At 44.8% G+C, this 14,266-nt stretch overlaps 1 protein-coding gene across 1 annotated transcript; it reads right to left on the bottom strand.

Moving 5' to 3' along the window:
- Positions 1-5,047: 5,047 nt before the first annotated feature.
- Positions 5,048-13,589, bottom strand: LOC113875916 (zinc finger protein 211-like). Its single transcript, XM_027514616.1, has 3 exons — positions 12,286-13,589; positions 10,259-10,385; positions 5,048-8,267 (listed from the first exon to the last, which is right to left on the bottom strand). Exons 1-3 carry the CDS (start codon positions 12,319-12,321, stop codon positions 6,889-6,891), a joined length of 1,542 nt encoding a protein of 513 aa, XP_027370417.1. The 5' UTR covers positions 12,322-13,589; the 3' UTR covers positions 5,048-6,888.
- Between the last annotated feature and the right edge of the window lie 677 nt (positions 13,590-14,266).

The raw sequence follows: 14,266 nt of genomic DNA, 5'->3' as shown, positions 1-14,266 counted from the left end.
GAGTAGAAATGGAAGACAGAGTTAAAAGTCGAAGAAGCTCACCAGGACCAGGATGACGTGTGTGGCTCTGGCGTCATGGGAAGGTCTGGGGAAATTCTGTTGCTGTGAGTGTGTTGGACCTGCTGCTTGTGCCTGTGAAGGACAGAGATCGTGTACCCACTAGTCCAGATCATGACACCCAAACAATAGCATCCAGTTAAGAAAATCCAAATAACATCTGCATCTAATATCTGACAGACTATCTGTCAGACATGACTGAGGAACTGTATCCAAAATTTTCTGAATGGAGCCCTCCAGAGAGCTCCATCACATGTACACGTGTACTGGTGGCATTACTGTAAATAAAGTGTGCGATCTCCCATTGTTAACTTGTTCAGTCACCAAGTCATTTTCCACTCTTTGCCACCCCATGCCAGCTTCCTCTGTCCTCCACTTTCTCCCAGTTTGCTCAAATTCATATTCATTGAGTTGGTGATGCCATCTAACCATCTCATCCTCTGCACCCCCCATTCTCCTCTTGTCTTCAATCTTTCCCAGCATGAGGGTCTTTTCCAGTGAGTCAGCTCTTTGCATCAAATGGCCAAAGTATTGGAGCTTCAGCATCAGCCCTTCCAGTGAATATTCAGGGTTCATTTCCTTTAGGATTGACTGGTTTGATCTCTTTGCAGTCCAAAGGACTCCCCCAAGAGTCTTATGGTCGATCCCAAGTGTATGCCCAAGTAGCCAAGCATCAAGGAGAGGACTGCTGTCCTTCAGTACTGTGACCTTTGACAAGAGACTGAGGACCAAGGCCACCTCTTCCTGCAAGTGAGAAACACCAGAGATTCAGGAACAGCTCTGTCATGTATCAAGGCCTTGCTGTCCCACTGAGTTTCCTGGGTGTTGTGTTGCTTTAATAACCGAGGAAATAAGGTAACTGGATACAGAGTGTCACAGGCTCAGGTCCTGGGAAAGTCTTCCTTTACAAGAGGGTTGAGTAAGCATCCAGCAGTTGTTGCTCACATGGCATGTCATGACGTTGAAACAGACAACACTTTGTACCAGAAGACCCTGGGTAGCTCACTGCCATCATGGGCCCAGAGACTACAGAGCATAGGTGTGTGCAGAGCTTCGACCAAGGAGTCTCCAGGAGGCACCAAAATAAGTGCCTATTAGGAATTTTCCTCACGGTCCAGTGGTTAAGACTCCATGTACTCAATGCAGGGAGCACAGGTTTGATCCCTGGTCCAAGGAATGAAGATCCTGCATGCTGTGTGGCACAGCCAAAAAAAAGTATCTGTTGAATGGTTGGCCATCTGAACTGACTAGGACTTTTCTCTCATAAAGTCCCCAAAAGTGGGATGATTTTTGAGTGACTGCATAAATAAGCCTTAGTCGTCAATGCAGAATATATTGCCTCTAAAAGTCAGAAAGATCCAATAGGTTTGGCCGCTCTGAGACTGATGGAAACTGACAAAATCAGAAGTTGCCCTTTAATCACATCAGCAATAGAGTAGCCTGTACAAACACTGGATGGAGCTAAGAAATTTACTGTGCTGGCATGACGCTGAAATGTGTGGGGCCGTAGCCCATCTGTTGTCTGTAAGCACAACGATGAATGTATGTCTTGCACAAGTGTCTTGCAAATCCCCTCACAAGGGTATGTCGTCAATGAAGCTCCATACTTGGGTGCCTGAGCACAGATGGGTCCAATAAAGTTCTTGTCCAGTGAGGTTGTATGTGATACCTGAACCTTTGAGGTATCCCATGGACAACTAAGTAAAGGTGTAGTGTACTGAGTTCCTATGTAGGTGAAGGAGAGGCTCTTGAAATAGGCATATGAAGACTGAATAGCACGTTCATTTCAATTATGAGTGAGCTATAGGGATCTCAGTGGATGGAACCAGGGAGATGCTGGTCACGATGCTAAGTCACCATGAGACGCTGTTCCTCCTAGGACACTTAATATCTATCTATGATAGTGTCTCAGATGTAAACAAAATTGGTTACTTCTCACTTCAAGTTAATGAACATGATTTGTATGTTAAACATATATCTTGAAAAAACATTCAATCTTGGCTGTGTTGGGTTCTGTTGTGGCACACGGGATCTTCCTTGGGGGATTCAGGCTCCAGAGCACGTGTGGGCTCTAGTTTGCAGCACTATAGTTGAGGTGGGTGGGGGCGTAGTTGTGCCACGGCATGTAGGATCTTAGTTCCCCTCCCACGAATCGAACCTACATCCTCTACATTGAAGGCAGATTCTAACCATGGACCAACAGGCAAGTCCCAACATATCTTTTTGATACATCTTCAAAATTACTTCTGGCCTTTCTATTTTCTCATTTAATTAATTAAATTATTACTATTTTGCTGACTAGTTATTTCCTGTTCATGTACATACATGTGAAAGTGTTAAGTCACTCAGTTGTGTCCAACTCTTTGTAACCCTATGGACTATACCTGCCAGGCTCTTCTATCCATGGAATTCTCCAGGCAAGAATAGATATGAGGAGGGAGAATGGCATTGAAACATGTATAATATCATGTATGAAGCGAGTCGCCAGTCCAGGTTCGATGCACGATACTGGATGCTTGGGGCTGGTGCACTGGGACGACCCAGAGGGAGGGTATGGGGAGGGAGGAGGGAGGAGGGTTCAGGATGGGGAACACAGGTATACCTGTGGCGGATTCATTTCGATATTTGGCAAAACTAATACAATATTGTAAAGTTTAAAAAAAAATAGATATGAGGATAGATTTAACACAAACAGTTTCCAACCCACTTGTATAAATCTGAAAGAAAACACATTTATGGCTGTAGATCCTTCCAGAAACATTCAGATTCACTTAATTACATACGTCTTTTCTTTTACATACTTCTTTTCTCACTCCATCGATTTGACCTCCTGGATGTTTGATTCATTCCCATAGTGCTGTTTTAGCCCCTGCCAGATGCCTGCAAAAATTGGTGGTTCAGTGATTAAGTTTGCAAGCTCCCAAAGCAGGGGTCACAGTGTGGTCAGGAAAAAAAGTCTAACCCTGGAACTGTGAAAAATGGGCAGCTATTTTCTTCCCAAAACTTTAGTGCTACGGACATGTTGTTATAGAATGTATGAAATATGGAACCTGAAATGTGACAGAAAACAGTCCTAGTTTAAATGTACTGGATAACTACAAATTACGGGATAAAATTTGCTCCTCTTAAATACAGATGATAATACTGAGAATGCTAGAGCATAACAAACTGTAAGTATGCTCCTTTGTTTTCAAATTTATTGAAATTCCCAAACACAGAGCTCTAATCATTATAAATTATGGTTTACTCATTAATTTTCTGTCAACAAAGAGCAAAGACACAAACTTCCAGAGCATTCACACTGAAAAGAGTAAAGTTTTGACTCCAAAATAAACTGCTGGAAACTGCATCTCATTTTTTTTAAATTAACTAATTTTATTGGCAGTGCTTGGTCTCAGTTGTGGCATATGGGATCTAGTTCCCTGTTCAGGGGTCCAACCTGGGTCCTCTACATGGGAGCATGGCACCCCAGCCCCTGGACCACCAGGGGATTCCTGCATCTCAATTTTAATTAATGTGCATTCTTTTGATCCTTTCTGAGGAAAACATCCTCAGAGTTCAGTTGTTGTTTCCCCCCTCCTCAAGAATTGCCTTTATTTTAAATATCTTTCTTGCTCTGTTTATGTTTTAAAGTATTGAAGTCTTTAAATTAACTGAGTTAGGGCATTATAGATTATCTTTTGTTTCCAATGAAAATAATGATTTTCTGGGTAAAAGTATGTATTAAAATATAAAAATGTACATCCTAAATACATGCACTCTGTATATTCAGTCAGGTATACTTTATGTGTGTGTTCAGTCGTACCCAACTCTTTACAAGCCCCTGGATGGTAGCCTGCCAGACTCCTCTGTCCACGGGATTTTTCAGGCAAGAATACTGGAGTGGGTTGCCATTTCCTCCACCCAGGGGTTACACCTTACACAAATGTTCAGAACTTGTCACTTCATAGTAATTTTACTATTTTGGGGGGGGGGAGGGATGGTTAAAATATTTTAGTTGAAGGATAATTGCTTTACGGTGTTGTGTTAGATTCTGCTGTTATCAAGTCTCATTATCATTTGTATCATTTGTTGCTACTGGATCAGTATGATTGAGTTGGAATGATGTACCTCTATCAACTTTTCCCAATTCCATGTTCAGTGACACCATGTTGTTAGTTTGAAATTGGCCATGCTAAGAATATTTGTATTCGGAAAACTGGAAAACACTACAAGCCTGGACTTCGTTATATTATTGAAAGTCTAGATTTAAAAATATGTGGATAGTGCAGATTAAATTTAAACTACATGGTACATGTGGTAATTACATTGTATATAGCACACACAAAAAATGAGGATAAAAAGGAGCTATTTATTTGTTAATGAAAAGAAAAATAGGTGAAAGATATAAACAGATATTTTACCAAGAAGACATACAGATGGCAAATAAACCATGTGGAAAAAGAAAGATCAACATCATAATTCTTTGCTGCTGCTAAGTCGCTTCAGTCGTGTACGACTCTGTGCGACCCCAGCCCACCAGGCTCCCCGTCCCTGGGATTCTCCAGGCAAGAACACTGGAGTGGGTTGCCATTTCCTTCTCCAATGCATGAAAGTGAAAAGTGAAAGCGAAGTCATTCAGTCGTGTCCGACTCTTTGTGACCCCATGGACTGCAGCCTACCAGGCTCCTCCATCCATGGAATTTTCCAGGCAAGAGTACTGGAGTGGGGTGCCATTGCCTTCTCCGTATGATTCCTTAGGGAGATGTAATTAAAACGACTACTTCCTTAAATTAAAAATTTAAGGAAATTCAAAAGACTGACCATACCAAGTATTGGCCAGAATGTGGAAGCATTTTACATGCTCCTGGTGGGTATGTAAAAACAATCTATAAATGTAGATCGTAGTTTGTCAGTTTCATAAGTTAAACATTCACCTATTCTATGACTCAGGCTTTATACTTTGAATTACTAACACAGTGTAACTGAAAATCCATCCATACATACAGACTTACATATAAACGTTCTAGCACCTTTATTTACAATAACCCACAGTAGAAATAACCCAAATGACCATAACCAGATGAATGGATGAACAAACAATGTAACTATAGAAACGATACTACTCAGCAATAAAGAATGAACTACTTATATATTATCACTTAAGAATCTCAAAATATTTAGATTCTGCACTTCAAATAGATACACTATATCAATGTCAACTACACCTGAATAAAAATTTACAAAATGACTCAAAAAACCTAGGTCTGTCACACTTTTTAGGAAATCAGATGTTGAGAAATCCCTAGTGGTCCAGTGGCTAGGAATTGGCACTTTCACTGTCATGGCCCAGGGTTCGGTCACTGGTGAGGGAACTATGATCCTGGAAGCCTCAAAGAACAACCAAAACCAAAATGAAAACTCCTCACGTCTCACAATCCTATATTGCCTCTCTTTTCTGATGACCTTGGAGAAGCACCCTTGTCTTAGTGGCAGCAAATCCTGATGAGAATAGATTTCTTCCCACCTGAGTTAACAGGAATGCTGGCTGATCACAGAACCACACTGTGGATGAAGGGATCTTTCTCTGTTTATCTGCCTCTGTGGCAATGGCCTTTGGCTGAACATTCTAGATGTTCAAGCATCTGTGCACACTGATACTGCACAGTCACAGTCACTGGAGCATCTGCTGATGCAATGTTAGGACACACTCCACCTACCTCACTGCAGTCTCCTCCGCTCCAGGGTTACTTGACGAACATGGTTCCCTCCAGCCCTGTAGTCTTACAGTGGAACCATCTAGTGAATTCTGGGGGTCAGGACATGTGGTTCTTTTATAGGTTAACTGCTGAGCATTATGTGATCATTCACTGTGAATAACAATTCATGTTTCCAGAAGCACTGGAGGTTGTCACAACTTCATGACTCCTCAGATGTTTTCTGAGCCCACAAAAAAAAACCCTGATACAGTCCACAAATCAGGACCCCAGAGCCTTGCGGTCTTTCTGAGGAGACCTTGAGCAACAATGTATTTACATTAGGCCAACCCCACAAAGAGAGCTACATTCTTCAATCATACTGAGGTGAGGCACACAAAGCACAGGACCCCCATGAAAGCTGTGCCATCATTAATGCTGCTAGAGCCCCGTTTTCTTCCAATCACCTCATATAAAGTGAATAGAAGTCCCAGACCAAAGAGGGCTGAAACATTAACGCCTTTATTATTGCAAAATGCAAAAGAATACAAGGCATGAAGTTCTCAGCTTGGTGACTTGGAAGCTGGGGAAATCAGAAGTGTCACCAGAAACTAACATGTCCCTGAAAATGTAGTCCTGGCTGGCAAGTCACCAACAGAACTGAAACTGGGTCCACTGGGCCCAAATTGAGTGAGGTCCATGCCCTACTTTAGAAATGAGCAAGGAATGAGGATGCCATAAGAGCTAAGACTACTCACTACTTCCCTCCACAGAAAGGGATGGGACAGAAGTCAGCTTCCCTGAGCATACTGGGAGGTAGTTTCCACACTGGGTGGACCTGCCAGGTGATAGAAATGAAACTGGCAGTGACATAAAGCTGGAAAGCGCCTGGCAGGCAATTGAGCCACAAGGGAAGCCCCTAATAAAGTGAAGCACAGCTTCTTAAAGATTCCTACATACCTGAAACTTAAGGGGAATCTCGCCAGTGCAGATTTTCAGATGCATTAGATGGCCCAGTCACAACTTTTCCAGTGTAAATATACTAGAAGGAAACTGCACATCCCAGCATATCTAAGGCCTTTCACTGGTGTGACATCTCTGGGGTTGAATGAGGTCATATTTGTAGCTGAAAAGTTTTTTCCAACATTCACTGCACTCAGGACCTTTTTCCAATGTGAACTCTCTGGTGCTGAATGAGGCTGGAACTTTGGCTAAATGATTTTCCACATTCCCCACACTCATAAGGCCTTTCTCCAGTGTGAACTCTCAGGTGTTTAACAAGGTTAGATTTACAGCTAAATGATTTCCCACATTCACTGCACTCAACAGGCCTTTCTCCAGTGTGAACCCTCCAGTGATTCTTGAGGTTGGAGCTATGGCTAAATGATTTTCCGCAGTCCCCACACTCATAAGGCCTTTCTCCTGTGTGGACTTTCCGATGTGAGCTAAAGCTGGAGCTTTGCTTAAAGGATTTCCCGCATTTACTGCACTCATAAGGCCTCTCTCCAGTATGAAGTCTTCTGTGGTGAATGAGGCTAGAGCTTCGGCTAAAGGATTTTCCACATTCACTGCACTGATGAGGCCTTTCTCCAGTGTGAACTCTCCGGTGGTAAATGAGGCTAAAGTTTTGGCTAAAAGATTTCCCACATTCACTGCACTCATAAGGCCTTTCTCCAGTGTGAACTCTCTGATGCTGAATGAGATTAGATCTTTGACTAAAAGACTTCCCACATTCCCTGCACTCATAAGGTTTTTCTCCTGTGTGAACTTTCCTATGGCTGTTGAGGCTATAGCTTTGGCTAAAAGATTTCCCACATTCGCTGCATTCATAAGGTCTTTCTCCACTGTGAACCCTCTGGTGTATAATGAAACTGGAGAGGTAGGTAAACAATTTTCCACATTCATGGCATTCATAAGGCCTTTCTCCAGTGTGGACTTTCTGGTGCTGAATGAGGTTACATCTTCGAGTACAGGCTTTTCCACATTTGCTGCACTCATAAAGCCCTTCTCTAGTGAGGACTCGTTGGTCCTCAACAAGTGTGTCTGTGCAGTTGAGGGCTTTGTTGCCTTCTCCCCAGTTCTCATGCCTTTTTCCATTGTGAGAGACAGCTTCACACTCATTACTATTGTTTGGCTTCTCCTCAGTGTGATGGAAAAATCCCACATTGACTAAGAAGTCGTTCCCAATCTCCCCATAGACAGTGGGTTTCCCTGACACATGGGTTGTGCAGCTGTTTATAATCAAGGCTGTGTCCACAGAACTTCTGATGGGTATCTCTCCAATGTGTTGCTCCTGGTATTGCTGAAGGTTGGCAGAGATATAGAATCGATTTCCACATGTGTATGGTTTCTGCCCAAGATGTGTTTCCTGGTGCTCAGGAAAGTGCAAAATGTCTCTCAAGACTGGGCCACACATCTCAAAGGGCTGGCCCTTGTGGGGAGATGAATCTACCTTGAGAGTCCTGATCTGTGACACTCCTATACAAATGCTTTGTTCAGAAGGTGCTTCCTTATCTTCTACTCCATGCCAATAGCCTGAAATTAAAGAAGTGATGGTGAAGTACATGTTAACCTTATTGAGAAGAGGCAAAACCATCACAAATGTAACTCAACACATCAAAGGATCAGCTCATGAAATTGCTTTCAGGAAAACTCAGCTTGAGGAAGCAACTGCTGTGCACCACTGAGTCCCTAAGGTCACGGAATGGTGCAGGTCTCACTGGGCACAGGACATGAGGAAAGGCCTATCAGAAAGGTTTGTGCTGTAACTCATTTTTCTGTCAGCAGCTTTTCATTTTTTGCGGCCATGCCACCTGGCATGTGGGATGAGAGTTCCCCAAACAGGGATTGAAACAGTGCCCTCTGCAGTGCAACCACAGAGTCTTAACCACTGGACCACTGAGGAAGATCTGTCAATAGATTTTAGCAGGATTATATCTGCTGATGACATGTGATGCTGTGCAGAAGTCCAGTCCAGTCCCAGAAAAATCTGACTGGAACAAAGGTCACAGTATTTAAGGATTATTAGCTACCTGCACTCTTTAGAACACGACAAAGTCTGAGTAGGGAACAGTGTGAGGAATGAGTGAGGTGAGCAGCGTAGAGAGGTGGAGAATAGCTCTCAGCTGGAATCAGAGTGGAAATGACTAATAGAAATGACAAGTCCCCAAAGTGTCGAGAATTGAGAAGGGAAAGGAGTGAGGTGTGGCTACTGGCAATGGCACCAATACAGAAGTAAAACAGGATAGGTTCCTGGTATGATTTCAACCAAGACCTGAAGTCATGTCCTCTGTCAACTTCCATTCATCTGGGTCAGGCCTGCTATGAGCCCATCTTGTTGAGAATGGAGTCATGTCCATTCTGTGAAGCTCAGGGGACTTCTTCTGTAGCCCCACCTGAAGATCTGCATGTACCCAAGAGAACTAAAATCATAAGGGAATGACAGGACAAGTCAGTAGCCAAAACAGGACCAGACAACTCAGAACACAGGAGACTGCCAGAATGCTATTAAATATTACCAAAAAATTCCTAAGGCCATAGCTGAAGGGAAGATAGCACAGTAGTAAGAACCAGGAATCTGATTTCTCTTCTGGACAACGACACCAGTAGAATTAGTCTAATGCAACTCTTTTGCAATGCTCAACTGCTTTAATTTTGTCCCTTTCAGCTCTTAGCATGGTAATAGTATTCATCCTTCCACTCCCTACCTCTGAGCCTTTGGGGTGGGGACCTTGTACAGGTTCCAAGAATAGCTTCTAGAAGTCAGGATGGGCAATAAGGAGTCTGTCCTCCAAACGTCAGAAATACTCCAAGATCAGAAACAAGAAAATGATGCCAGCTTCTACCACTAGTATTCATCATAGTATTGGAAGTTCTACACGGAGCCTTAAGAAAAAAGACAAAAGGCATCCACAGGTCACGAAATTGTGAAGATTGCACCACAACACTTCTAGAATCAATGAATTCAGCAAATGAAGAGGATACAAATTAAATATCTGTGGGAATTCCCTGGTGGTCCAGTGGTCAAGGCATGCTGCGGTTGGGGAACTAAGATTTTGAGGGCAGCAGCGTGGCAAAAAAAAAAAAAAAAAGAAACTGGTAAATGTTTTGTGTACATGTCCCAAGTGAAATAAAGCAAAAAGAACCTTAACTAAGGGTCTGTCAATAACATTTGTGTAAGCAGTGACTATGTAAGTGACTACACTTCCAACACAGTCAGAAACAAATGTGAGCTATAGGAATGAAGGGTGTTATACTAGGGTGCTATGGTGCTGGAGAGTCACCCAGCGAGGCAGACGGCAAGACATGGGGGTCCTTTAGGCTGACAAAACAACAGTGATACCAAACTCTTCCCTGGGAGGCTTTGGGGCAGTAGGTGCTGTGGTGACACGGATGAGAAGGAGGCGAGCGCTCAGCCCAGCCCTTGTAAACACAGCACAAATCCAGGCCACTAGGGATACACCTGCCCCTGGAGAAAAGAGAAGCAGAGCTTGGCCCAGGGCACAGGGGCAGGTAGAAGAGCTTACCCAGTGAGGATGTAAGTGCAAAGTTCTCCAGCATCACATCGTGGTACAGGCATCTCTGAGCCTCATCAAGGAGAGCCCATTCCTCCCAGGAGAAGTACACAGCCACATCCTCAAAGGTCACACTGCCCTGCCAGGACACAGACAGATGAGACCATCAACTGCCTCACTCCTGAAGACCCACAAGCCACCTCCTCGCACATCTACGCCATCTCCATCTTCCTCCTAAGAGCTCAGAAGAGATTTCCGACCTTGGTGCCATAGCTGCCTGCTCTCTCCTCACTCTCCCACTAACTGCTCTGTTCACACTGCTGTCCACTCTGCAATCAGTGGAGCCTGTAAAGACCCAGAAGAAGTCACCGCCCTGATTGATCAGATCAGTCATCTGATCCACACCTCCCACTGCCTCCAGAATAGATGCCTGATTTCACAGACAGTCATTCCAGGTCTGACTGCTGCTCCCCACAGCCAGTTTATTCTTGCCAGGAAGGAAGGAGACCTGCAATTCCCTGAACCAACTTAGCCTCACCTCCAAGCACTTCCTGTTTTTGTGACAAGCTTCCACATCTCTTTCTATTGGTGGCCTGAAAGGGGAACCCTTTCATATAACACTTAGACTGGACTTAGGACTGAGCTAGGATTCTCCAAGGTCCGCACACCCAAGCGCTGGGAAAATGCCAGGTGACACGTTTCATAACAACCCAAATTTGGAGAAAATTAGAAGGCTTCCCTGGTGGCTCAGATGGTAAAGAATCTGCCTCTCATGCAGGAGACTTGGGTTTGATCCCCAGGTTGGGAAGATCCCCTGGAGAAGAGAATGGCATCCACTCCAGTATTCTTGCCTGGAGAAATCCATGGACAGAGGAGCCTGGCAGGCTATAGTCCATGGGGTTGCAAACACGACTGAGCAACTAACACAGGGTTGCACTAGTGAGGGTAATCTCCACTTACCCGATTATATTCGAAAAGCACCTTCGCAGCCATGGAAACCTGTGGGAAGTGCTAAGTCTTAGAGGGATGTGATCCTGGCAATTTTCCAGGGACTGAGACCTTCCCTGCACACCTGGTGGCATCTGAACCAGGTTCCACGAGTGTCTAACCTCTATTCACTCTCAGCAATTGTGTGTCCTTGGAAAAAAAACCTAAACTCCATCTGCTTCAGTGTCCTCAGCATCCCTACAATTAGTTCTTTCATTGAACAGACTTTGGTGATTTTGCCAAACCTAACACGTCACGTTTCTTTGCCTTACAATTTTCTATGGCTCCAAATTTGCTGTATGACTCAGGAAACTCAAACAGGGGCTCTGTATCAACCTGGAGAGGTGGGATGGAGAGGGAGGTTCAAAGGGGACCGAATATATGTATCAGTTTAATTCAGTTCAGTCGCTCAGTCATATCCGACTCTTTGCGACCCCATGGACTGCAGCACACCAGGCTTCCCTGTCCATCACCAACTCCCGGAGTCCACCCAAACCCATGTCCATCGAGTCGGTGATGCCATCCAACCATCTCATCCTCTGTCGTCCCCTTCTCCTCCCGCCTTCAGTCTTTCCCAGCATCAGGGTCTTTTCAAATGAGTCAGTTCTTCATATCAGGTGTATATCTATGGCTGATTCATGCTGAGGTTTGACAGAAAACAACAAAATTCTGTAAAGCAATTATCCTCCAATTAAAAAAAACTTTTTTTAATTTTCCATGGCTTCAAAGGCCTCAAAAAGGAAGGTACAACTCCTCAGTCCGCCACTGCAGATGCGACAGCATACACACACTGTTCCCTGCAGCCATCAGATGGACCCCAGTTTCCCCGAATTCTCCTGCCTCAGTCGGACCGCCACATCTCTGCGCCTGCGCATCCCTCCGCCATCGCCCTGTACCAGGCGCCACCGTACTATCTGTCAAATAGAAGGCCCCACCCACCACCGCATCGCTGTCCTGGATACCCGGGTCTGAGCTGCGGGCACCTGAGCAGGTTCGGGGCTTTAGCGTCTGTTAGGATGAAGCCGATGAGGGCCGGACGGATCAGCGTTTACCTGAGGAGTGTCCCTCAGCGCCGCCGCCGCCGCCATCGGACTCAGTGCGCGGAGAGGCGCTAACCCAGCACCAACGTCTCCAGGCCGCCCTGTAGGTAGCGATGTGCCCGACTGTAGGACCGCCTCCAGTCCCTGGGGACAAAGCGTCTTCTCCCGCCTCCTCTGTCACCTCAACCCCGATCCTTCGGACCTCGAGAACCGCTCAAAGAACCGCTATGGAGACACAGGAAGTCCCGCCTTCACCCAGTGAGCCCACCCACCCGCCGGAAATGTCGGAATTCTGGATGTTCATTGGGTGCGCTCCGCTGCTGCTCAACGCTTAGCTTTCTGGATAATGGAGTTCGGGCAGGCGCCAGCCTGCAGCCTGAGAGATTCTGCTCGAATCTCCCAGGGTCAGGCAATCCTCTAGGCTGCTCAAAACTGACCTCCCTGTTCTTCCAGGTAGGCTAGAAGCTTCGTTTCCTCTTCAAGGGGCTAAGGACAATTTCTGGGGAATTCGAAGAGCATTTAGAAAGCCTTCAAAGCTATTGATCTCAAAGTGTTTGGATAATAATTTAGATTCCATGCAGCTGTCTATAGTGAACATGCCCTGATAGATGACAGCGATGATATACTATCATACTGTCCTTTAATTGTACTCAGACTGAGGCGTTTAAGTCATTTTTGTGAACTTAGTGAGTTTTGTCTGGGACTTTAAAGGAAAAAAAAATCATTTGTACCATAGGATACAAGATAGAGGAGGCATATTGGGCAGCTCTGACGAAGATGGACGTGGTGGGATCTGGGCCTCGCCTTCCTCTTAGTCAGTGATTGTGCAGAACTCAGAAACATCGTTTTATCCACTAAACATGAAATTACTGTATCTTAAGAAACGCAAATCTTTTATACATGCACATTCTTTTTTTAATATACGGTTGGCAGTTTCTCATGAAATATCACCTTTGCTATTATTAAGGAGTACTACTCTCTGTACATCTAGAAAATAGAAAGTTGTTGAAAAACAAAATTCAACTGAGTATGTGTTAAAAATCTAAACGATTTGGACTTCCCTGGTGGTGCAATGGTCAAGAATCCACCTCCCAGGGCAGGGGACATGGGTTCCCTTGCTGGTCTGATAAGATTCCATGTGCCGGGGGCAACTGAGCCCCTGTACAGTAGCTACTGAAGACTTCCAACCTAGGGCCTGTGCACCATAACAAAAGAAGCCACTACAATAAGCAGCCCTCACCCCACAACTAGAGTGTTACACCACCCCCTACCCCTCTGCCGCCCCGCAGCAACTAAACTAAAGAAAGCCTAGGCACAGCAAGGAAGAACCGTGGACCCAAAAATAAATAAATAAAATTTCTAAATGGCTTTATTAAATGATTCATGAATCTGAAAGTGTCAGTCAAGCAAGTTCAGAGGAGCTCCAAAGTGCCACAGAAACAGAAATGTTTCTTTAAGGCAGCACAAAGACATCATAAAACTTGTGGACATGGGAAGAGGGGAGGAGATGGTGAGATGGATGAAATGAATAACAAGGAAACTTACATTCAGTTAAGTTCAGTCGCTCAGTCGTGTCCGACTCTTTGCGACCCCATGATTCGCAGCAAACCAGGCCTCCCTTTCCATCACCAACTCTCGGAGTTTACCCAAACTCATGTCCATCGAAACGGTGATGTCATCCACCCATTTCATCCTCTGTCGTCCCCTTCTCCTCCTGCCCCAACCCTTCCCAGCATCAGAGTCTTTTCCAATGAGTCAACTCTTCGCATGAGGTGGCCAAAGTACTGGAGTTTCACCTTCAGCATCAGTCCTTTCAATGAACACCCAGGACTGATGTCCTTTAGGATGGACTGGTTGGATCTTGCAGTCCAAGGGACTCTCAAGAGTCTTCTCCAACACCACAGTTCAAAAGCATCCATTCTTCGGGGCTCAGCTTTCTTCACAGTCCAACTCTCACATCCATACATGACCACAGGAAAAACCATAGCCTTGA

The sequence above is a fragment of the Bos indicus x Bos taurus genome, chromosome 18 (genome assembly GCF_003369695.1).
Source record: "Bos indicus x Bos taurus breed Angus x Brahman F1 hybrid chromosome 18, Bos_hybrid_MaternalHap_v2.0, whole genome shotgun sequence".
NCBI classification, from domain to species: Eukaryota; Metazoa; Chordata; class Mammalia; order Artiodactyla; family Bovidae; genus Bos; species Bos indicus x Bos taurus.
Note: the sequence above shows the minus strand (reverse complement) of the source record. Positions and strands in the feature narration are given on the sequence as shown.